A 24,393-nucleotide genomic window follows, 5' to 3' on the forward strand; every position below is an offset into this window, starting at 1 on the left:
TTCTTATATCTAAAATGACTTTGACAAAAATCCCAAACTGTTAACAATTGCCTTTTTATTACAAAAGCTGCATACATTAAAACTAAAGCAACGGAAACACTTGAGATATCACAGTAACCTCACATCTCCCATGTTTTGTCATTTTTTAAATACAAAAAGAACATGTACAAAAGTGCTTACATGGTGCAAGTATTGAATTAAAGTTACTTTTGAAAAGAGATAACTAAAGTTTTAAAATATTACTCAGCTGGAGGAAATAAAAAGAGCTACAACATAGAAAATGACCTGCAGCAGAAAACTATTCATTCAGTAACATGAGGGCGAGATGCTTCACTCACATGACTCCGCTGAATAAATAACACTCACTCATTCTCCCAAAACTCTCCCCATTAACAGGCATGAAAACCTGACATTTTAAATCTACAATTAACACGAAACCTCTGAAGTTAGTTACGTTTAATAAAACCGTTCCCTTGTATGGCACTTTTTGAGCAGCAAAGCTTTTTGCTCAATGTTCCATCTTTGCAGCTTTAATATTTTTTTTAAATGTTTAGAATGATTACAATAATTAATAGGGTTTAAAAAATAACAGGTATTTAACATAGAGCGCTATTGCTTGCAGTTCTGGCGACTGATTGCTCGATGTACAAAAAAAAAAAAAATCTGACTGGTTGCTGTAGAACTGCATGATGTTTGATTCTGGATGCTTGAAGTGGTGAGAAGTCTGGCTGTCTCTGGCTGTGGGCAGCGTATAGCGTAAGGCTGCAGTGAGATTTAGCACTAAAACACAGTCTGCTCATCAGCTCAGCTGTGGTTGTCCAGCGCCGGTGCCGTTCCGAAGAGAATGCATCGTGGGTACCGCGACGGCTCCAAGGTGCAGCGGGCCTTGAACGGCTGGAGGAGGCGGAGCTAATAACTGTTCTCGTGTCCGGCCAGGATGTAGAGGTTACTGAAAGCGGTAGGGTTATCTGTAGGCCGGCTCTCCAAAACAACAACCCTAAGACGCACACAGTTATTAATACGCAAATTCAACACAGAGGAGATGAGTGTGACAGGGTGGAGGAAAGCTATGATTATGCGAATGTGGAGGGGTTGCGCGAGGTTGGTGCAAGCGGGAGGCTGGTCGTGTCCTCAGCAGAAGGCGACAGATGAAATTACAGCACTGAGACACCGGCCTGGCACTGCCAGTGTAAATAAAATATGGAGATCTCAGAGGGAGAGTGAAAGAGAGACTGCACGTGCTAAAGAGGGTCTTGGGGTGGTGCAGGGCCATTGTGTATGTAACGTCAATGTATAGTGACACAGATACGTTTCTGTGACCCAAAACACACACGTCAGACAAGAAAGCATTCAATATACATTATAATTTGGCTTAAGATAAATGGTATCAATACAATGCTTCTTTTATTAACATTAAAATGGGCTTTATGAATGGGAGGTATCTTGAACTGTATTTTCTAATTGCATTTGTATTAATTTATCATTTATTTAATTAACGTCAACCCTTTTCTACATTTGATCTTGTACATTACGTGTTGTGCCCTGCAAACTACAACGAAAATGTTACAGAGCTTAATTTGTTTTTGTAAATGGAGAAAAATACATACTACCATTCAATAGTTTTAAATCAGAAAGATTTTTCTTTTAAGAAATTAAATATTATATACAGCAAGGGTGCGTTCAATTAAATGTGAAAGACATTTACAAGCTTATAAACTACTTAAATGTTAGATTTGAAATAAATGCAAGTAAAACCAGTACAAATGTTGACAGTAAACTATAGTAGTTTAACAGATACAGCAGAGCAAAACCTCTTTAGTGAGCTTGGGTGTTAAACTGACAGACCTTATTTAACCCCTGTACGTCACACAAAGCTCAGGTCCCCCACACAAACCTGACCCAGGGCTTCCCTCGCTATAGAAACAAACTCAGCAGAGACCCTACGTTCTCTCCCTGTTGACTTTTTTCCTCCTCATGTCTCTATTTTTGTCCACTGCATGTACGAAAGTAAAAAGGCTACATGCAGAGTTTCTAGGAAGACATGGCGGCAGAGAGTAAAGTTACCAAGAATAAAAAGAAATAGAAGGGTGATGATGTAAAGCAAGAGACAGACAGAAATGATTTGATCTGGTTCTAACCTGTCTGATCCCAGGAGTCTGAACACTCTGCTTGGGTCTGAAATCTCCTGTGTAACCTGCAAACAAGTGGAAATATCCTTTAATAAACAACTGTTCACCTGCAGAAAAAAAAAAGTTTCAGTAGAGCTAGTATTATGAAGCTTTTCTATATTTATCCATATAAAAACGTATCCCTATTATTATTAATAGTTAACAAGTGACAAAGTTTCGCCTTTCTGGTTCTCACCCCTCATGTTTTTGCCTGGTAATAATTGCTTTGTGTGCATATTCTGTAGGAAATCTGCTTCGGAAAGGAGCCACAACTCCACTTACTACAGATACAGTACACAAAATGGTGATTCATTAATTATATTTGTTAATAAATTAATAATTAATATGCTTACCAAAACACTGGGATGAAACTGTGGGGTAATATTAGTTTTTTAATCTTGGGTAGTTTGTGTTGTGCTGACATCTAACCCCTTCAATGTGATTATGTATGATTGTTCATTGGTAGTTACTTCATAGTTATTTTTCTTGAACCTTAACTAGTAGATAATAGTAGTTCTAGTGTGTGTGTGTGTGTGTGTGTTCTATTATTAGCTAACTGTTAACTTAACACAATCGTAAAATTGTAGTACATATACTATGTTAACATATATTCCTTGTAATTAACAGTAGTGAGTTAAGTGTTAATGAATAATCACCTTTCAGTTCTTTAATAATTCCATATTAGTTATGCAGTAAGAAACAGTATTCTAAAGTGTTACCCAAATCTGTTCAGATGAAGAAACAAGCTCATCTACATCTTGGATTGCCTGAGGGTGAGTAGACTTTCAGCAAATTTAATTTGAAATTTAATTTTCGAGTGAACTACTTCTATTCCAATAGATAGAACACAACCTCCTACCCAGACTTCTAACTTCTCCCATCCCAAAAACTTTAAACAATGGGTAAAACTATCAGACGTGGGTTGTGTTCTCAAAATACAATGGTTGGCAGTGCAGGTGCACCACCTGGCAGGCTGTGAACCTTACCCCCCACCCCACACACACACACACACACACACACACACACACACACACACACACACACACACTTTTATACTCTTTTGAAGGGTTGTAGGTGCCAGTCAGAGAGGAGAAAAACAGCTGAATAATTTAATCCATTACTCTCTGGCCAGCTGGAGCTTTCTGATTGTACATGAATTTTACATCATCCATCACACCCTGTCATCTGTGTCTCACACACACACACACACAAATACTATCATATTTCATAAAGACAGTCCTTCACCTCCAGAAGACCTTTGGCCTTTTATTGTACTTATATTACATGCTGCAGAGCCAAGAAACATGAAACAAAACCTCACCACACACACATAATACAAATACATACCATCTCTCTGCGCACACACACAAACGTTTCACCAGAAATAGTGCTTGTGTTCACATCGTAGGTTTGAATGCTTGAACAGAAAATAAATATATACTAATAATAATTCAATGTTGACATTAAATCAGCATTTACCTCGTTTGATTTGAAGCTTTTTCCTTGCATCCCATGTTTCCAGAAGGCCAGAACACTGTCCTGGAGACACACTGACAGAAACACACACATATAAGGTTACATACACCCATCAAACACACTACACAACAGAATCAAAGCATATCACAGCTGGATGAGTGCAGAAGTAAATCTCTCACCTACGGAGTCGACACAGAAATCGAAGCTCAGCTCAGATGCAAGTTTCTTATTAGACTTTAGCTTTCCATGCAAGTTCACTATTTTTACGTTCTCTATACAAACAAGAAAAGAGATAACATTAGAAGTGTTAAACATTTTGTGTGTTTATGTTTGTAAAAAATAATGTTTATCAAGGTGTATGCTGAATGTTTCACTCACTGTCCAGGCACACAAGCACGGTGTCTCTCTCTAACTGTGTCACGTGGATGGCATCTACCTGGTTACCACCTACAACCAGATAAACATACATACCATCACTTTTTTTTTACTAGGTCCATTTGAGTATGAACGAGCAGAATAAACTGTGTGTGTGTGTGTGTGTCGTTGTGTGTGTGTGTCTTTGTGTGTGTGTGTGTCTTTGTGTCTCTGTGTGTGTGTGTGTGTGAGAAAGAGAGAGAGAGAGCTGTACCCGAGCCGATTTCTGTGAACCAGGATGAGCAGGAATTGAGGTTGATGGTCTGGAAGCGAACCACCTGTCCCGGCTCTGTGCCCTGACTGACTGCCACACACACCAAAGGATACTCCTGCTCAGGGACCACCAGCATCTCAAACACACGCAGCGGACTTGGTAACGGGAAATCAAAGTGCTGTGAAATCAAAGAGAGAAAGAGAAAGAGGTTTAAAACCTTCATAATGTCATATGGAATCTTTTCTTTTATCCAGTCTGGATTTAATTAAACTTCTCTTTCTTGTTTGCATATACAGTTTTTTTTGTGTGTCTAACCTTTATAAGCATGAATCTCTGCATGGGTTCGTACCACTGCAGTAAAACAATCCCAGACTGCAAAGCTCCGCAGAGATACTTGTGACCCGTGTACGGATTCCGCACTAAAACAGAGAAAAAGTGAGCAGACCAAAATCGGTTTGTGTGTGTTTGTGTAGAAGTGTGTGCTTAAAGCTTTACCGATGCAACACTTGTGGCATCCCTTGGTGTCGGGGATCTTGGTGGTGAGAGCAAATCTCCTGTGAAGCAGACAACAATGTTGCAACTGTTAATTATAACAATTAAAAATACATTTTAAAAAATGTATATAAATCTGAAATTAAATTAAAAAATAAATATTAAATGAAAAACTTAAATTTATTTTTTATTCTTATTTGAAATTCAAAAATTACTAAAGATAAAATAAAATAAAATAAAAATAGAAGCATAAAAAAGAATAAAAATGACAAGTATGAAACAATTACTAAAACTAAAATGTAAAAACAAATACTACTTCAAAATATAAACTAATACTATAATAGTGCATACATAAGACTAAAAGGTCACGTATAACAGGTCAGTGATAACTAATAGCTTAAAAAAACTAACAAAAATTTAATCTTTCAATTATGTTATGTGTGTGCTTGTAACACTTAATTTTAAGTTTTCATACTGTACATATATATAAAATAAGACATGTTTCTGACATTTCATTAATAATAATAATAATAATTATTATTATTATTATATAAATGTAAACATTATGCTAGTTGAAATTTATATAACCAAACTATCATACCATTTATTATAACCAAGCTATTATAATATTAAAAGATGTGCTTTAAGTGTAATGACACTTTCTTTAGGAATGCTAACAACACTATTTACAGTGTTTATTAACTGTCAATAAAGTACACTGTAAAAGCGCAAAATCTGCGTGTGCACCTGGGCAGTATCCTGTCAGGGAATCTGTGGGTGTGGAACTGAGTGGCCAGTCCAGGTTTCCTGAGCTGTTCAAACAGCCCAATCAGATTATGGGAGTACAACTGAAACGTCTTCCCTTTAAACAAGAGATAACACACATCACATGATTACCACGCACAGTGCGTGACTACACACAGGATATCCAACGTACAGCAATTCATATCATTTGTGCTGATGAGAATGGAAAATGATGCCCCACAGAAATGAACAGTCATTACTCCCAGCACAAAGAAAAGCTGAGCTGCGTAGTTATGCAAGTTGAATCAAAATCAGATTAAGAATGAGGTCAGAAAGATGATGTGATATTAGCTGTGTGCTTGTGCGCCTAGAGGACAGAGGATTGACATTTTACCTTCTGATTATGGTGATTTAGGCATTAGAAGAGCCAGCAAGCAGTGAAATCAGCCGTGAACAGAGAGAAACAGACAGTCAGACAGACAGGGATCATGTAGGTACTGCAGAGAATCTCAGTAACAGAAAGACAGAAGAAAGCTCTCGCATCACTCTCACTCACCTGACAGTGACATCAGATTATTATTGATTATGTACAGCCACGTGCACCGCCGTGGAAACAACTGAAAAGTATCAAAACAGCAGGTTATGGGTTCATGGACCTGTTGTCTAATCAAGGTCAAGCGTAAAAGTGAAAGTTAGAGTATAAGCTGTACCTGCTCCATGGTGGCTTCATGCAGCTCGTTTAAGTTCAGAGTGTAGATTCCATCTTCAGTGCCAAATATCAGATACTGGTCTAAAAAAGCAACCAAAAGTAGTGTTTACAGGCTGATATCAAAATAATCTAATGTTTCCACAAAAAAAAAACCTAAGAATCAGCAAGTACCATTTGACCCTGAAGATTAGAGTAATGCTGAAAATTCTAAATGCATCACAATGAATGACAATTATAAAAATAACGACATTATTAAAACATCAAAACGGTTGTTTTAGCAAAATCTTTTAATATTACTGCTTTATTGTATTTCTGATTGAAATAAGAGCAGCGTATGTTAAGATTACAGACTTGCACTATACTTAAAAGGTACAAAACACTATAAAAGATCTTACTCCAGACTGTAATTTACATACAAAATAGTATACAATTTAATATCAGACAGACATTCATTGGTTATTGGCAGTTTACCTTTTGTATCTGGATGAATCCATGAAGTGGCACAGTTAATTTTAAGAGGACAACCATCAAAAACCTTTGAGAAACAAGCTCCCATCTGCAGAAACACAGAGGGGTAATATGTGAGCTCATGACGGGTATAAGACACAGAAAATAGTTTTTGAATAGTGAGATTGGAAGATATTAGCATTTATTTCAGCATAAGTGATGTGATGATGATGATGATGTCACTCACCAGGACTTTGGGAGTGGGCGGCAGGCCATTAATAGCAGGTTTCTATAAAAAGGGAACAGAAAACTGAGTAGAGCGCAACATTCTGTCTCGAGGGACACCAGCTACCCCCCCCCACACACACACACTCATATACTTACAGGAAAATCTTTTCTTTCTTTCCTCTGGGGTCGACCAGGAGGTGATTTTGAAACATCTCCATTTACGCTTTCATCCGAATCGTCCTCTATAGAAAGTGTAAGAGAGAAATTCTAAATATTCAGTCATTTATTATGATTCAGTAAAATGCGTCATTCTCATCGGGTCAACTTCAGTGGTCAAATATTTTTGTATACTGCACCAAATCAGCACCATACACCGATTTCACCAGTTTCTCATTGGTGAGCATAATAAGCTTCTTTCAGAAAATCTTGCTTATTCAACATACTTTTTCAATACACCTATGTGAGAGTGGTGCATGAGCAGTATCTGTGTTTAAAAATTAATTGGAGAATAAGGCTGATGAAAGATTTTTGAACAACATTGCTTGGGCACTTTCCCATTGAAAATGGGTAATTTTATCTGGATATTTTAGGTCAGTTGTGAGCTCTGTGACTGACCTAGTGACGACAACATTTTCCAAACTTGCCCTGCAACATTGCTCAAAAAGCTGCCCAGTGTGTGTGTGTGTGTGTGTGTGTGTGTATCTGTCTTACCGTGGTCGGCGGTGTGTGAGAGCAACCCTGGGCTGCTGACGCTCACAGACATGTAGTCTGAGTGGGTGTGTTCTGCGTTACTTCCTCTCTCAGGTGTGCTCTGTCTGCGAGATACTGGTATAGGCCCGTTATCAGAGCTTGCGAACCTCCGCACCGTCTGAGAGCCGTCGTTCAAACCAAACTCATCGGACACACTGCTCGACCGAACCTGAGAGGGCTGATAAGAATGAGAATTTCAAAAACACACCAGTAAAAAAAGTAATATAGAAACTTGTACACACACACACACACACACACACACACACACACACACACACACACACACACACACACACACAGACACACACACACAGACACACACAGTTACCTTAGGAGGAAGCGGTGGTGGCACTCCCTGTTTAAGAGTTGAACTGAGAAGAGGGAGATGAAACAGAGTAAAAAAGAACAGAAAGACTTAACTGGTCTTTGCTTCTGATTAATTTAGCAATTTTTGCAGCACATATTTTTCTCCATGCTGATTTCACATAATATGACACCCTACAAGCAAGCCCCAGAAGAACATAAAGTCTTTAAGATAATGTTTACAGTATAAAAGGAGCCACACTTACAGATCAACATCCTCAAAAGCATCTTCTAATGGAGCCAAGTGCCCTCTTCAGAGACAGACAGAAAGAGAGAAATGGACAGAAAGTGAAAATATTAATGAGCTGATTAGTTATTTAGAAACTGAATAATGGAACAAAATTTGTTCAACAAATGATGGTTTTGTTTTGTTCGTTTTTTTTTTTTTTACCAAATGCGATACCACATTCCATATTTTTACCATATAGAAGTTTCTTTAACAGCTACACAAACCAATTCTTTACCGTATAAACAACTCCTCCTCAACGCTCTTCAGAAGACTCCTTCAGCAGAGGAGTGCACAAAAGGGAAAAGTAAAGGAAAACGGGGGAAAAGAAAGAACACAACAGAAAAGTCAAAGTGAAGGGGATGCAAGCAGAGCTCATGCGAGATTCAGCAGAAAGGAGGAAGTGCATAGGCTTGTGGGGACGTCAGAGAAACGATGCAGACAGAACAGGGAAATGACTGCTTGTGGCGTTTTCATGCGGGCGGCAGTAGCAGGAATCAAATCACTCGTAAAAAGTCACAAAGAAAACTTTTAATGGTTACCTGGAGGTGATGGGGCCCTCTGTGAATGGGCTCCAAGGGGAGGAGAAATCATTGTCCTTAGTTACATCCTGCAAAGAAAGAACCATACATACACACTCCCTTTTTAAAAACACACCAGTCAGGTTTCATTGCATGCATGTTCTGGGCAAACAGACAATTTACCCATGCAGATATATGTTTGGTTATAAGCTTATCAAACAATGACACTACAGAATGAACCTGAACTTCAATAAGACTGTGTGTGTGTGTGTGTGTGTGTGATTAATATTAGTCACAAATTGACTATATGTAATGCTTCTCTTACCATCTCAGCACTTGCTTCAGTCTCCTTCCTCATAGGGGGCTCAAACTGAAGCCTATCAACTGAAATAGAGACAAGGAAAAAAACCTATTACTACACCTAACCTGGTATGCCACAGACAACGCAAAATCATTTCACCATCATTTATCAATATTTCTAACATTCTGTTTAGCAATACTGTGGTTTTTTTGTACAAAAATTGCAGCAAAGTTCAAGCTGAAGTCTACCCCCGTAGTACCAATCTCCACCACAGGGGGGCTCAAAACTATGCATTTCTATCTGAACTAAGAATACTAGCTTCAAGAGCAGAGTAAAACCAAGTCACTTATCATGAATATGGTCTGGAGTGTGCCGTGGTACATCACATTCATGAGTAAAGGTCAAACACATGTTAAATTAGCTACCTAAACAAGGACATATGAGAGATTCTACGAGCCCGTAACCCACATCCTAACCATAACAAAAACATTTTTCCAAACGAGTACGTTCCTGAATGTCCCAAATGGGAGACTGTCTCATATTAAACTTTCGTTCAGATTACTTTTCTTCTAAAAAGCCATTCCGTAAGTATGCAAATTACAGAGTAGCAATGTATGCCGTTTTAAATCTTAAACCATCACAAATTCTTATCTGACAGACACAACAGATCAGTTACGCAAATCTTTACCAGAGGCACCAGGCTCCCCATTTTATGCCGTCTGTCACTGTTTGGATCCCAATAAGTAATTTTTTGTAAAGCTATAACTTTACTTTGATGATTAAAGATGACCAGTATTTTATAATGAAATGTAAGATTTCTAGCCAGGTACTAAATGGAGCAAACTAAATTTGAACCGCCTGGCAATGGAACTGTTTTGGGGTTCATTAGGGATAGGCAAGACATTGAAACACTCATAAATCACTGTAATTGACATACAGTTGATCTGAGACTGGGTCCTTTCAGCACGAGAGCTCCTGCTGTGGGACGAGCGAATGGTGTGGCGCTGTGCAAGTGGCTGCGGACCAGAGAAAGAATCTTAGTAAAACCATGTATTCTACCACAGACGATCGTTTGCACACATTTACCATTTAAAGTCATGTCCACTCACACTCATACACTGAAATCCGGACTCTAAAACAGAGTACATTTACCTCCAAGTCATCTTCATCCCCTTGGCTGAAGTGAGATTGATGATTATCTGGGTTGTTCATCTTATCTAGTAGCTCTAAAGCTAACCGTCGAGTCAAACCTGTCTGTGCCACCAATAAGTGCTGCGTGCAAACACAAAGACAATGTAGTGTAAGTGGCTGCTTGTGAAGTGGTAAGGTAATATTCAGATAAAAATAACAGAATATAGGAACATATTTAATGTTACACAACCATGCATATTTTCAATTGTGATACTCTTTATTTTTTAAATATTTTCAACATTTAGAACAATAAGAAATTTTATCTGCACTTATATCAACATATATGCAGATACTGAAGACTAAAGTAATAGCTGCTGAATTTTTTTATATATTATTATATTATTATTTATTATAAATATATATATAATTATATATATATTATATATATATATATATATATATATATATATATATATATATATATATATATACACACACACACACACACATATATATATATATACATACACACACACACATATACATATATATTATTAATTATACAAAACATTAGTAATTTTAATGATTTACTAACTTGATTACTAATATGTAATCAAGTAAAAGCAGCTATTGTGAGCATAAGATACTTCTTTCAGTATAAAGTATTGAGTCCAATTGCACAATTCTCTGTTGTATGAGTTTATATAAACTTCCACTTATTGAGTTAGAGCTGTACTGCGAGGAATCAATAAATAAAAATTAGATCTAGAGAGGAGATTTTACTGAGAGTAGCTTAAAGAGCTGCACTGTGTGAAATAATATACTTATAAAAGAGAAAAAGAGGAAATATTTACAGAGAGCAGCTTCTCAGCTGTTGGCCTCTTCTTCGGGTTTTTTGTGAGCGAAATTTTAACAAAATTATGGAAGGCTGTGGACCTGCGGAAAAGCAAGACAGTTAAGACAGAAAGGGAAACAAACTGTGACCGAAGATTTCATTTGTAAAACACTCATTCAGAACACACTATACAGTTCTCTATCGCTCAAATATGCAAATCTAAACTTAAACGGGCCAGAAAGACTCACCATTTGGTTTTGTCCTTTAGCTTGGGTGGCTGGAAGTTGCTTTTAGACATCAGAAATAAAGCCCTAGAGATACACACAAAAGTAAGAGAGAAGATCACATGAAGATGCAAATCTCTGAGCAATTATATGAGGATTTAGTGGTAGTCTAACGGTTAGTAATCTTGGCTCCAAATAAAGAGGATTTTTGCACATAATTAAGTGATTAACTCTGGGCCTGGAGCAAACGCCTTGGTTAAAACATGGCTGCTCATTGTGTGTGTTTATACCTCATGGGATGGAGGTCAAACATGGGAGGCTGTAGTTCTGCTAGTTCTATTGATGTGATTCCAACAGCCCAGATATCACACAGATGATTATAACCTCCATTCTTCTCCACTGCCGCCACCTCTGGAGCCATCCTATAAAAGACGAACACAGAGCAGACAAGACACATTAACTAACAGAATTGTTTTCTAAAAATGAATGCCTTCATTTAGCAAGGACAGGCTACTGTTTTGATGATAATCCTAATCAGCATCTTAGAATGATCATGTGACACTAAAGTAAGAGCTGCTGAAAATTCAGCTTTATCATCCTAAGAAAAAATAAAATGTTTATACACATTAAAACAAAACAAAAGCAACTTTTTATGTATAACATAATGGCGTAGTGTCATGTGCTCAGTTATCAAAACTCATTATGAACCAAAATACACACAAAATCAGAATAAAGAAAAAAGAAACGTTACAAAACCCTCCTGTTCAATAAAACTTGCAAAGCTGCATTTTTGTCTCATGAGATGAGCTTCACGTGCACTTTTTCTGTCTACCCTGGTCTAGCTGACTGTGCTGTCACAACAGTAGGTTATAGTTCACAGAAATCCTGAAGAAGCCATTCAACCTCAATAAGGCAGTTATGTTTGAATGTTTGATCATTTCACCGTTTTGAATTGTACCTCTGCTGTTCTTATGGAAGATTGCCATGATATATTATGGACTATAAAACTGTATGCACATTCACAGATTCTTAAATATTTTTTAGCCCCGTTTAATATTTTCCCACACTTTTCAAATAAACAGAGCTGAAAAGAACATGTATACAAAGCATATTTAAAAGCAGCTGCTTCATTATCACGGAACAGGTCTTACCAGTAGGGCGTCCCAATGAAGGATTTCCTTTTTGCCATGGTGGCCGTTATTTTAGCGGCCACTCCAAAGTCCGCTGCCAAACAGGAAGATATTTTTAATATTCAAATTCGGTAAAACACAAAAAACACACCCTGCAATTAGCATGACCGTCTCACCTAATTTGACATCTCCATTATCAGTGAGCAGAATATTCGCCCCCTATTGCGCAACGATTTGAGATTTATTAACAGGTTTGTTAACATTTATTAACATGCCAATATAATGAACACATATACTGATTATGAAGCTGTATTACCTTGATATCTCTGTGCATTTTGCCTTTGGAGTGCAGATAAGCGAGACCCTAAATACAGACACACACACAATACATTAATAAAAAAAAAAAAACCCTCTAAAGCATTAAACCATATGGAGGATGTAAACCATGTTGGAAGGATTGTACCTGTAATGTCTCTCTGCACACATAAGCGATCTGAAGTTCAGAGAGCGGACCTGTAACTGAACGTGTACACAAACATGTTTTTATTTAGCAGTGACAGGATAAAAAAAAAAAAAGAGAGGAGAGGGTACATTTTTCAAAACACACATTTACCATGATAAATGTCTTGTAAGGATCCTCCACCGCAGTATTCCATACAAATCCACAACTTCTCACGGCTAGAGACAAATGGAGTAAATCTCTGAAATCTTATGTTTTATAATCTCAGTAAAACTTAGGCATCTAAAATATTTTATTTTGTAGAGAATCCAGTTATTTGTTACCAAAGGTAGCTGCCAAAGTAAGCCACAATGTTGTGATGGGTGCATTCCTTCACCATAAAAATCTCTTGCTGGATGATTGAGAAATCATCACCTAAAAGAGAGAGGAATCAATGTGACAGCAGTATAAATCAAACGTTGAAAAGAAAAACAGCATGCTTGAATCAGATATGGACAGCAGATGGCTGGATGTTGAGTGCGGAGAGGATCATGAAATGAGGGAGAACTTATGTCAGTTTTCATTTACTTCTCCTGAGCGAATTTTTGTGATTTCGTTACCACGCAAAATGTCTTCTGGGATGTCTGAGCTGGAACTCGTTTGCTCTTTGATCTCTTCACCTTCCTCATCTTTAATGCTAAATAAAGCCTGTGAGTCTGATGGGTTTCCCCCGTTTCTTTCAATAATACAGATAATTAGCTTAACTTCCTTCTGAATCCGTGTTAATACCAACACGTGCCATGACAACACTCAGACCTCTTCACGTAACCTAAAACTGTCAAAGTATAATTGATGATTGCTGTATTTATGTTTCATTGTTCCTATTGTCGTTTTAGTTGAAATTTAACTGGAGTTTGGTATTTTTTTGTTAAGTATGAACACCTTATAACACTTACTGCTTTGTCTATAATTCCTAAGAAAAAAGAAACAATATACTAAAGACAGCAGATATTTGTCATTTAAAATGTTTTAATAAAAACCTGGTCTCTAAAATCTCAAGCAAAATACTTCAGTGTAAAATATAAAGGAAAGGTATAGATGCTGTTGGCCAAACTCGCACATCTCGAACTTCAAAGCCTGCTGCTTTAAAGGAGTGACTCACGCACCTTTATGTTTTAAACAGCTTTCATTCATCATGTGACTCAAAGACCTGGCATTTTTGCCCAAGCACATGATCTGTTTATGACTTCTGTACTATGGTACAGAAAATACTGCATTGTTTCCCGTAGGTGGTGCTGTTTCCTGTACATAAGAATTGTTCATCCTGATGATCTCAGAATCAGATCTGGTCATGGCATCAGAAAATCCCATCACTCATGATAGCTTCTTTTTTTATTAAATAAAAAAAAAAAACGAATGGTGGAGAAATTACCTACCCTTAAAATATACAACAAAGTGAAATATGAATAACAAAATTTTAAAGACTGTAACATTTAAAAAAAATGCTTTTTAATATGAAGACAAAAATAGTGGTGTCTCTGAAAACAGCCTTGCGATATATTGTATAACCTCAATCTAATGCTGGATGTAAACCAGCTGTAACCACTTCTCTATTCTGCTGTAGACCTTTAACTTAGAAAATCGCACACAAAACACAACCGCCTCTGTTTCAAACCGACTCCATGATGAGATACAGAAATAAACAGAAATAACATTGTGGTCACAACAGTACTCACTAAAAGGAGCAGTCAGTCACACTTTTGCATTTTAACACCTCATCCCTAGAACATCTGTAGCATCGCAGTGTTAGCGTGTGTGCGACAAACAAGAATCAGCATAGCAGTGAAGTCAAGCCGACCAGCTCTGACCACTTCCTCTCCGCTCAAGACAAACAGGCCATGCCCAAGAGTGTGTGTCTGTGAGATAATGTGAGCCTGTGTGTGTCAACGACGGCAGCAGGGCCTGAGCGGTTGTCTGCTGAAAGCTGAACTCAGGCAGCTTCCTCTGAGCTTGATGCACTTCTCAGAAAACAAGCTGTTAGTATTTAGTAGTGTCAGTTGTAATAAATCATGCTAGCCATACTCGTCCCCTTTTCCTACAATCATCCAGCTCCTCAATCTTTTGGATTAGAATTCCCACATTCACAAAATGAGTTACAATTAGGAGGGTTATACACTATAAGATTATCACTGTAATTCAGCATTTGAAGTGATGGACAGCGTTTACAAGTATCAGCAATGCATATTTTGAAATTAACATTCACTTAAAAAAATATTTTTTAACACAGTTAACCTAAAAATAAGAATTCTGTCTTCATCTATATCAAAATCTTCTTTAAAACACACTTAAAAAAAAAAAAAAAATAATAAAAATACTGTTCCAAAGCTTCAGGTCAGTAAGACTTTCTATTCACACATTTTTTTGCTTATTTCTGTGCTTATAATGCATTTCTGTGCTTATAATTTCCCACGTACAAATTTCAATTTACCATTTGTGCATTTTTAAGTATTCATTTATACATGCAAGAGTTTTTGAACCATAGATTACAAATACAGGAAAAAGTATTCCAGTAATTTCTTCAAATGTTATTAGAATATTATTTTTAATTATTATTAATATTCACCAGCCATTACTCCAATCAGTGTCACACAATCCTTCAGAAATCATTCTAATATGCTGATTTGTTAAAGAAACATCTCTTTGCTGTGTTGCCTAATGGTTTTGCGGAAATTATATTTTTTTTAGGATTCTCTGATGAACAGAAAGTTCAAAAGAACAAAATTTATTTAAAATAAATAAGCAACAATGCAATTTAACAAATCTTTTCTCAATAAAATGTTAAAGGAATAATGACAATTCTGTCATCATTAATTACTCACTCTCGTGTTGTTTTAAACCTGTAAGACCTGAGTTCTTTGTAACAAAATATCTAAGATATTTTTGAAGAGTGCAGACTATTTTATCTCATGTCAGAGAGCTCTCTGATTGCATAAAACATTTCTGAATGTGTGTCCCGAAAGAAGGAGATCTTACAGGTTTGGAACAAGAGGGTGAGTAAGTTTTTGGGTAAACCATCCATTTAATTTTTTTTTTTTTTTTTTTTAAAAAAAGCCCCAAAAAACAAAACCTGACATCTTTCTTTTTTTTCCTTTTTTTAAATGTCAGACCAGGAAGAAATGTATAAGGAACTTTTAACAATTGGTCTAAGAATGTGCAAGCATAAAACTTGCTAAATGGCTCACGTGAAGAAGCTTCACTTTTATTGAGATACTCATATGCAACTATAACGTCACCTAGGGATCAGAACTTTTCAAATTTTCTGACAACAAAACATTACCAGATTTTAGACAGAAACAACTATACACTAATTAATTGGAATGTATGAAGAGATCAAAGAAAGGCTCCAAGAATAATGCTTTGGGAAACACATGATCTAAACCTATTAGCCAGCTGTTTCTGATAAATTTAGAACTGAAAGTATTAACAACTGTCTCCCAAATTAAAAGTCCACCACAGGGGAGAACATTATTTAAGCTTTTCCAAAAATAATGACTTCATTATAACTAGTCACTCTATTCGCATATTTTATAATTGGGATTATATATATAACATTTCCACAAACCAAACTATGGCAAAAAAAAACACCCATCCGCTCTCAGCATTGGAATGAGAGCCCAGACTTCCACAGTAAAAAATGCTCTCGACAGACGTCCTACTGGTTAGAAACAGTTGCTATGCTCCGATTGGATCGTTTCTAGGGGGTGGAGTGTTAAAAAGCCAATGAACAAACAAAGAAATCTGTTCTCTACATCAACAAGAGTGTCTCAGCTCAATCGAAGTTGTTTTTTGTTTCTTTCCTGCAGCAGGGTAAGATTGTGGCTAACGCACAGAAGTTGTGAATAGAGTCAGCTTTTCAGTTCTCCATGAGATACCATTGGCGGTCAAGCACAGCCCTGCAAAAAACACACACAGATACACACACACAAAAAACTGCAGCTGATGGGCTGCTTTTAGGCACAACTGCTAAATGCACAAGAATGAGTCAGCTTTCTAAAAAGGCAAACGCACACAAGAGAGAACACCTGCTTTCCAGGTGGATATCAGATCCTTCCTGTTTTTCAAGCACATTTGGTCCAGATGTTCCTCTGGTGCCTCCCTTCTCAATACCTTCAGATGTCTGATTTCACAAGACACTGAATCACTAACAAAAAACAAAAAAAACAAATGACACAACCAACTGAAGGAATCTGATAACCAATCAACAGCTTAATGCGATCTGACGCTAGTGATATAACGAATTCATACTCGTCACTATAAAAGGTCAATCGGCTTCTATCAGTGCGGACATATTGGAGATTGTTACGTTAGAATTCAAGCAATCGGAAAGCATCAGAAAAGAAACTGGTGTGACTTCATTCTCTAAGTCACTGTGTGGTAAAAACCGTGAACTGATTGTTAAGCTTAGTGATAAGATATGCCAAAGATTTACTTTAACATTTCTTCAGCAACAGCGTATAAGCAAAATGGGAGGGGGCTGAGGCAAATTTGTATGTGAACTCGCTTTTCTCCCTATATGACTGTGCCTTCATATCCTGTTTTGTGGTTTTATTCAAGATGTGAAACAAAAGTCTCAAACGGGGTGCTCAAACCTGTTCCTGGAGGGCCACTGCCCTGTAGTGTCTACCTGCAACCCTAATTAAACACACCTGAACCAGCTAATCAAGGTCTTCAGGCGGTTGTGGCAGAAAGGGATACAGTTATGGCTGGAAACAATTCAATTTTCTATCTATTAGACTGTGTTTTATCAACATCTCCCCATACTCCAGTCCTAAACCTACTCTTACAATAATGCAAATACAGTTGCTACTGTTGTTCAGCATGACAAAAATTACACTATATTGATGTGTGCAAGCTGCAGCTGTATCCTTTCTAGCATTAACCTCTTCAGATAGACTAGAACCTGCCAAGCTAAACTGAAGCTAAACTCTGCAGGACGCTGGTCCTCCAGGAGCAGGAATGGACACCTCTGCTCTCAAAAACGTGACCCAAACTGATCCATGCAGTGTGGAGAAAATATGTTTGTAAATTATTTGACAGTACAGTGCTCCCAACTAAACAACAATTCAACGCACACCTTTGAAGAGGGAAGTGAAACTGTATTTTTTTAACTAGTACAAGTGTGCTAGTTATGTTCAAACCTACATTTTTATTATCAACTAGTTAGCATGTTAATTTAAAAATCAAGTGGGTTCTGTATAATAATGCTGTGTCACCAGTCCCTTCAACATTGTGACAAGCAGATATTAACTATATGGCTGTAAACTACTATTCTAAAACACTTTTGAATCACCTTTCCGTTATAAATCACTACTAAATTTGAAGCATGGAGGATCTAATTTTGATAGTAATTTAAAATGATTTTAAAGCAAAATAAATGAACAAACAAATATGGCAGCACAATTTGACTATAATAATAAAAAACACTTTTATGACTTTTATTTACATTTATGACTTTTTGAAGACCTTTTAATATCACCTATATGAAATTTAAGACATAACTTCTGATCTAAAATGATTTTACGTATAATGTAATATTTCATTTGTTAAACAATTTATTCTGAAGCAATATTTGATCCATGTTCTATCAGCTTTTACATTTATCTACATATTTTTGAGATTTACTTTTTAAAAGGTTATTTTTAAATTGGTATTAAATATATGCGTCGTATTTCATGTCAACTTCCTATATTTGATCAACAGATCTAATTTACACTATGGCTGTTATCAAACAAATTAATTTACACTGCACAATTACAACTGCATTAATTAACCCAAGTAACCCAATTGCGTGACTACTCAACTACTTTTTTTTTGAGCTAAAATGAATGTGACAAAAGCAATCGTGAGAAGAATATTTGGCAATTATCTCCTTTGTCATGGTACGTTGCTTAACTTTATCATGTTGAAAATTTTTACCTCAGTAGTTTCTTTGTGTCTCATTCAGCTCTTTTGCTCATTTTATACACTCGTTTGATTTTATTTTGTCTCTTACAAAGAAACAGGCAGAGTGAGCCTAAATAGAGTGGTAATACGCTATCCACAATCAAACTGTTTAAGTTAAATGTAATAAATAATCCTACAACTACTTTTAGCACTTGCATTAACCAATTTTAAGCGAGCTGGCTGCTCAGATCAATTTAAGACCTTTTAAAGCCTTTTATTAGGAAACCTTAAAACATTTTAAGAACCTGTGGCCACCCTGTTAATGCAAAGACACATTTCAAGTGAGAGCAAGGTTACATTGTGTTACCTTGTAAGATACATTGTACAGTTTTCATCTCTGACAAGCCATTCATTGTAATCTTCTTTGGTGAGCCAAATATCCAGAAATCAGCATTTTCCAGGAATCACGTTTCAGCCTATTACTGCAATATTTAATGGTGTGTGTCTGTGCATTGAAGTACCGTAGTAGTTTCGTGCACACGTGAACATCATGGCCACATGCAACACAAAGTACCTCATGCGAGAAACATTTAACGTAAAGCCTAAATGTGCATAACTAACGTAAATCAATCAAGCTAATATACATGGGCCACTGACTGATGGCAAGATAACACATTAGGAAACCGAAAATGTCCTGATCAAAATAAATTCAAGCACTTTCAAGCACAGGACAAGAAGTTTCAAAAACTTTCTAGGGCCTTGGAATAAAAAAAAAAAAAGATTCACAAACATAAGGATTTCAAGGACAGGTGAGGAGCCTGCTACTATTGTGACAAATATAATATTCAACATTATAATATTTAACAAAACAAAAAAAATATTACTATTGTAAGGCTTCATTGTGGAATAAAAAATAGACTATTAAAGACAATAATAATAACAAATTGTTTTATAGAACTATAAAAATATAATGAATATAATATAATTATAATTTTTTAAATTTTCTATCAACCTTTTATTTTATCAAAAAAACGCTGAAATTCTTTTTTTGTTAAAATGCATGTTATAAGCATCCAAATCATGAAGCACAGAGATCAATCTGTGTGATCCAACAATTACTGTGAATCCGACATCTCCGAGACCCTGAAAACACCAGGGCTGCTCAAATGAAAATGAACTTCACACTGAAACAAGCAGCGCATATATTTACCTACAACATTTGCAAATAAGATAAATCACACAAAGCCTTATTGTTCTTTAGGTATTATATCTATTAACTGTGCAGCTCTATAGATTATCACCCTATATTAATAAATACATGAGCACCCAATACAACTGAATTAAAATATTCTGACCTTACAGAAACGTTAGATTACTTGACTAAGTTCTTCTAATGACAATGTTTGTTTCTTTTGATCTAGCTCTTTATGATTTAAGTCATCCCTTGGGATATTTGAAGACAAACAAAGCCATAAGAGCATGAGAAGGGAACAGCTTTGCAAATACTTTGTTAACTATGAACTAACTACAACTGGATGTGTGTGAGCTACAACCAAAGGCCATTTCCAAGCAAGGAAAAACTCTGCATAACTTTTCACACCCACTTAAAACGGTGGAGCAGGCCTCTGCTGAGAGGTGCTAGAGTCCATATACCAACCCAAACAATCATTCATTTCTCCTTTCAATCTCCACTGGTGAAAACAAAACAGGATGTGTCAAATGAGCTACACCACAAACTTTACACCACACCTCCTCAAGCTCAACAGAACGGCTTCATACTCACCGGGCTCAAGTTTGATGATCTTCACTGCTGCAAGTTCTCCAGTAGAGATGTTACGAGCCTGCAGAATACAAACACAAGGAGAGAGCGAGAATAGTTTCCGATCAAAAAACGCTGGAATGTGAGCGTGTAAGTGAGAGCTGCGTCTCTGATGGAAACAGTCTCATCGTTTCCAAATGGAAGTAGGTCGACAGCCATCAAAACTCATAAGCACACACAGAAGAGAGACTTGTGGGCTGCTCTGCATGTCCAACTATTTTAGAAAACTAGCCTTTAAAGGGGTGCACACTTTTTTGCAAGTGAATTTTCTTGACATTTGCATGAATGTTTTATCGTGAATGCAGATGGATTTTTAATTAACTTTATGGGGAATCAAAGAGAGGAATTTCAAATTCACAATATACGATTTTATGCATGTCCCGGACAGGTTATCTGTGACTGTGTGAACTTCACGGCTTGCTGTAGTCTATAGCCTGCAGGTGACTTAACATGAAAAGTCTTAATCTTAAGACAGATAAACAGGCAAGGATGACAGCATGTGAATGTGTGAGACAAGATGCGTATCGAGACACATCCACGTGAGAAAAATAAGTGTTACTTTGGAAGGAAGTAACTTGTGGCCTCAGTCTCAGTGAGAAAAACACAGCACATGTACCACCAATTTAGTCAATGTCGTCCATCGATAACACACAACAGTAAATCGTTATGATTTATCAAATGACTGTTTTGTACTATTTTTACTGTACAGTAAAGCACAAAGTAGCACCATGGATGCTTTCAGTTATCTAAAGATTCAAAATACATCAGCAATGGTTTTGCTGCTTTGAATTCATTTACTGAAAAAGAAAGATGAATGATACACTTTTTCATTATTAATAAAATCTTAACTGCTGTAAAAATAGCTGTTTATTTTTATATTTACATTCTTTGGTATTTTTACTGCATTTTTTTATTTACTACATTTTGAGCAAAAAAAACAAAAAATTAAGGTTATTTAAAAACAAACAATGATTTAATTAATATAATACAAATCCTGAATATAGTAAAACAGTTATAATTGGAATAATGGTTTTAGGTTGTCAACCAGCCTTACAGTAAACTATTACCCCTAATGTAATCAGACGGATCAATGCTGAACTCTCAGATCATCCACATATAACCAGCAGCCACACACCCAGCCAGGAAGTGTGTCCAGTGAACAATAACAGAAGCAGTGAATGTAATACGCAGACGCAGACCCACACACACACACACACCACTCTGCTGAATGAATGGAAACTACAACATTCACCAGATTTCCAAGCACTTCCAGACCGCCAGCTACATCCAAATTCCTGGGGGACAATGTGTGTGTGTGTTTAGTCTCCAAATAAACAAATTAAACACTCATGTTGCACTCAGACCCAGCCAAATGCAAGTTAATAAATCTTTGATCAAAGTTTCCATGAAATCAAATATGATGTTTTTTTTTTTTTATTGAATCTCTTGAGCATTATTCAGAAAGAGAACTCACAGATCCCACATGACCTTTTAATTTTCAAATATTTATTTCTACTGCATTTCTCAGCAAAAACTTATATGATAAACATTGATTCAGTTTTTAGTTTTTAACATTTTCCTGAAGAGCTGTGTGTGCATGTGCAAAAAACATGCCACTAAAATGTGAGTAGCGCTACGGTGTTTCTATGCAGTTGCTATGATGTTCTTGGTGATTTTGGGTCATTCGTCAGGTGAAAAATTTTGGTTCACACACACACACACACACACACACACACACACACACACACACACACACACACACACACACACACACACACACACACACACACCATCTCAACAAGCACAAACTGTGCTGGACAAGATATACGCTGGGCTTTAATATTACGGATTATTTGTTTGCTCGAATCTATTCATCAAAATGTGCATAAATTCTAATAACAATACTTTACCACCTAATACTTCAATAAAAACTGCATCACCTAATATTTAATTCCTTAATGGTTTCTATTAGTGGTTTGTTTGTTTTATTTAACCATAAAAAGACTATATAAAACTTCACAGGAGTGTCTGCCATGTCTATTTGCGCAATAAAGTTGAAATCAAATTGTTCTTTTCACAGAAACAACCAATCACATATGTTATTAATACACGGTTATAAAAAAGTAATTCTTCTCACAGGAGCTGCTACCGAGTCATTTTCTGATTTTCTGACCTTATATGGCCTTTTTCTCGAGGGATTTGGAAATGCAAGAAATGAACACATGCCAAAATAATGCATGGTCAGGAATGAGTCTTTACATTCAGAGCTTTAAATCTACGCAGGAAATATTCCACGTGTGGCATGGCACTGCAAACATTTGATAAATGTAACTTCGACACACTTTCAAATCTTTTGGCCTCTTAAACTGTTACTGGCTAAAATTGAAGGCAAATATCAGCTACATTATATATACATATATGCACGTATATACATACATTTATTACTGATTTCTATATAATGGAGTTGTCACATCAGACCCATGCATAATGGGTCCAGTACCTTATACACATCTCCATAGGTCCCGCTGCCAACTCTCTGGATCAGCTCAAAGTCGTGCTGCGGGTTTCTGCGCTGAATCTCCCCTCCGGACCGGGCCAGCGGATCCATGCTGTCGGACTGGAGGATTTACTACTTTAATGACCCAGATTCAGTTTTACAACAGACCTGCGGTCCACATCCCCCTGAAAAATAACCAGAACAACGTGAGATTAAAAACAGCACACCTACGTTTAGACAGGCAGACAAACAGTTATATGACAAACAAACAAACAGGTAGATACCTACACAGACCGTTAGGTATATTTTTAATAACGACAACAAAAACATTTGTTAGCAAACTATACCCGCATTAATTAGCGTAATTTGTGCGCGTTTATACATTTGAAAAGTAATTATTTTTTAAATACAATATGGAAGATATTAAGCTGTAACTTGCTTTCAATTATTTGGACACATGTCAAAATTATTGACGGGTGTCAGAAATGTTAACTGCCTAAAACAGGTGGTTTGTTTTAAAAGTTCCTCCCTCTTAGTGAGAAAGACAGAAAACTTTTTTTTTTATGTTTTAGTAATTAAAGTTTATTTTTTTTGTCTGAATCTCCGCGTATGAAGCTAACTCCGCTAACTTCTGCTAACTAATCTCACATAATCACTTCAGCTTGAAACTTAATTTTTGAAGACAAAAAAATAAACATACAAATATGTTCACAGAGCCTAATCCGGATTTTACAGACATATAGTTGCATTTAGCTGGTGAGCGTTTTAAGTGCCTTTCGCTCTGAGTGACAGTAAAGTTCAATCTAAGCTAATGCTAATGCTAGGCGCAGCGTCAAACTACAACGCCAAATAAATCACCTAAACTGAGAAAAATTGATTTAAACATCACCATTTGTGCGATTAATCGTTGTCCTCGGAACTCATTAAGATTTAAAGTTTTCCTAAACGCCGAAGTTCATTTTGCGTCGAAATAACCATCCAAACAGGAACAGAGAGAAGCGCAAACTAACTTCAACTGAAGCCAGATCACCAGACCTCACACACACACAGACAGAGAGGTTCAGACACACACTCAAAACCACGCACAGACACGGATACTCTCTCATTCTCTCTCTCGCACACACATACATAGAAAAGCAAACATACTATATAAACGCAAACATAATGCTAAAGCGTCACACAATATCTCTTTCACTATAATTCACTCAGTGTGAATTTCACTGTGCATTATTCGAGCAATAATGGTACCATTGTAGTGACAAAGTAGTAGCTGGTTAGACAATGGTTACAGTCAATAGTTATAGAGAAAATAATAATCAAAA

The 24,393-nt window shown here is 36.6% G+C and overlaps 1 protein-coding gene across 3 annotated transcripts; it reads right to left on the bottom strand.

Annotated features, from left to right (window-relative positions):
* Nucleotides 1-38: 38 nt before the first annotated feature.
* Nucleotides 39-24,116, bottom strand: map4k5 (mitogen-activated protein kinase kinase kinase kinase 5). Of its 3 annotated transcripts, none has more exons than XM_043256279.1 (33): nt 23,961-24,115; nt 23,075-23,256; nt 20,539-20,596; nt 13,157-13,247; nt 12,987-13,051; nt 12,837-12,892; nt 12,690-12,737; nt 12,550-12,592; nt 12,395-12,467; nt 11,534-11,665; nt 11,268-11,330; nt 11,039-11,120; nt 10,206-10,325; nt 9,991-10,069; nt 9,078-9,136; nt 8,774-8,841; nt 8,212-8,256; nt 7,971-8,013; nt 7,604-7,820; nt 7,049-7,134; nt 6,912-6,953; nt 6,689-6,773; nt 6,219-6,298; nt 6,065-6,125; nt 5,512-5,626; nt 4,768-4,826; nt 4,588-4,691; nt 4,273-4,450; nt 4,023-4,091; nt 3,824-3,916; nt 3,648-3,718; nt 2,139-2,194; nt 39-997 (listed from the first exon to the last, which is right to left on the bottom strand). In XM_043256279.1, the coding sequence occupies exons 2-33, from the start codon at nt 23,180-23,182 to the stop codon at nt 910-912; spliced, it is 2,637 nt and encodes an 878-aa protein (XP_043112214.1). In that variant the 5' UTR covers nt 23,183-23,256; nt 23,961-24,115; the 3' UTR covers nt 39-909. The 3 variants fall into 3 exon arrangements, with proteins under 3 accessions (XP_043112214.1, XP_043112213.1, XP_043112215.1); XM_043256278.1 differs by having other exon boundaries at nt 5,512-5,629; XM_043256280.1 differs by lacking the exon at nt 8,212-8,256 and having other exon boundaries at nt 5,512-5,629; nt 23,961-24,116.
* Nucleotides 24,117-24,393: the final 277 nt, after the last annotated feature.

The sequence above is a fragment of the Puntigrus tetrazona genome, chromosome 13 (assembly GCF_018831695.1).
Source record: "Puntigrus tetrazona isolate hp1 chromosome 13, ASM1883169v1, whole genome shotgun sequence".
Classification (NCBI taxonomy): domain Eukaryota; kingdom Metazoa; phylum Chordata; class Actinopteri; order Cypriniformes; family Cyprinidae; genus Puntigrus; species Puntigrus tetrazona.

Coding starts and splice junctions, on each gene's coding strand:
- map4k5 (XM_043256278.1), bottom strand. CDS start 23,182: ATGGATCCGCTGGCCCGGTCCGGAGGGGAGATTCAGCGCAGAAACCCG. Junction 11,666..12,394: donor TTCATTGGGACGCCCTACTG/GTAAGACCTGTT, acceptor CGTCTTTTATAG/GATGGCTCCAGAGGTGGCGG. Junction 8,014..8,211: donor GCTTTTGAGGATGTTGATCT/GTAAGTGTGGCT, acceptor CCCTCTTCTCAG/TTCAACTCTTAAACAGGGAG.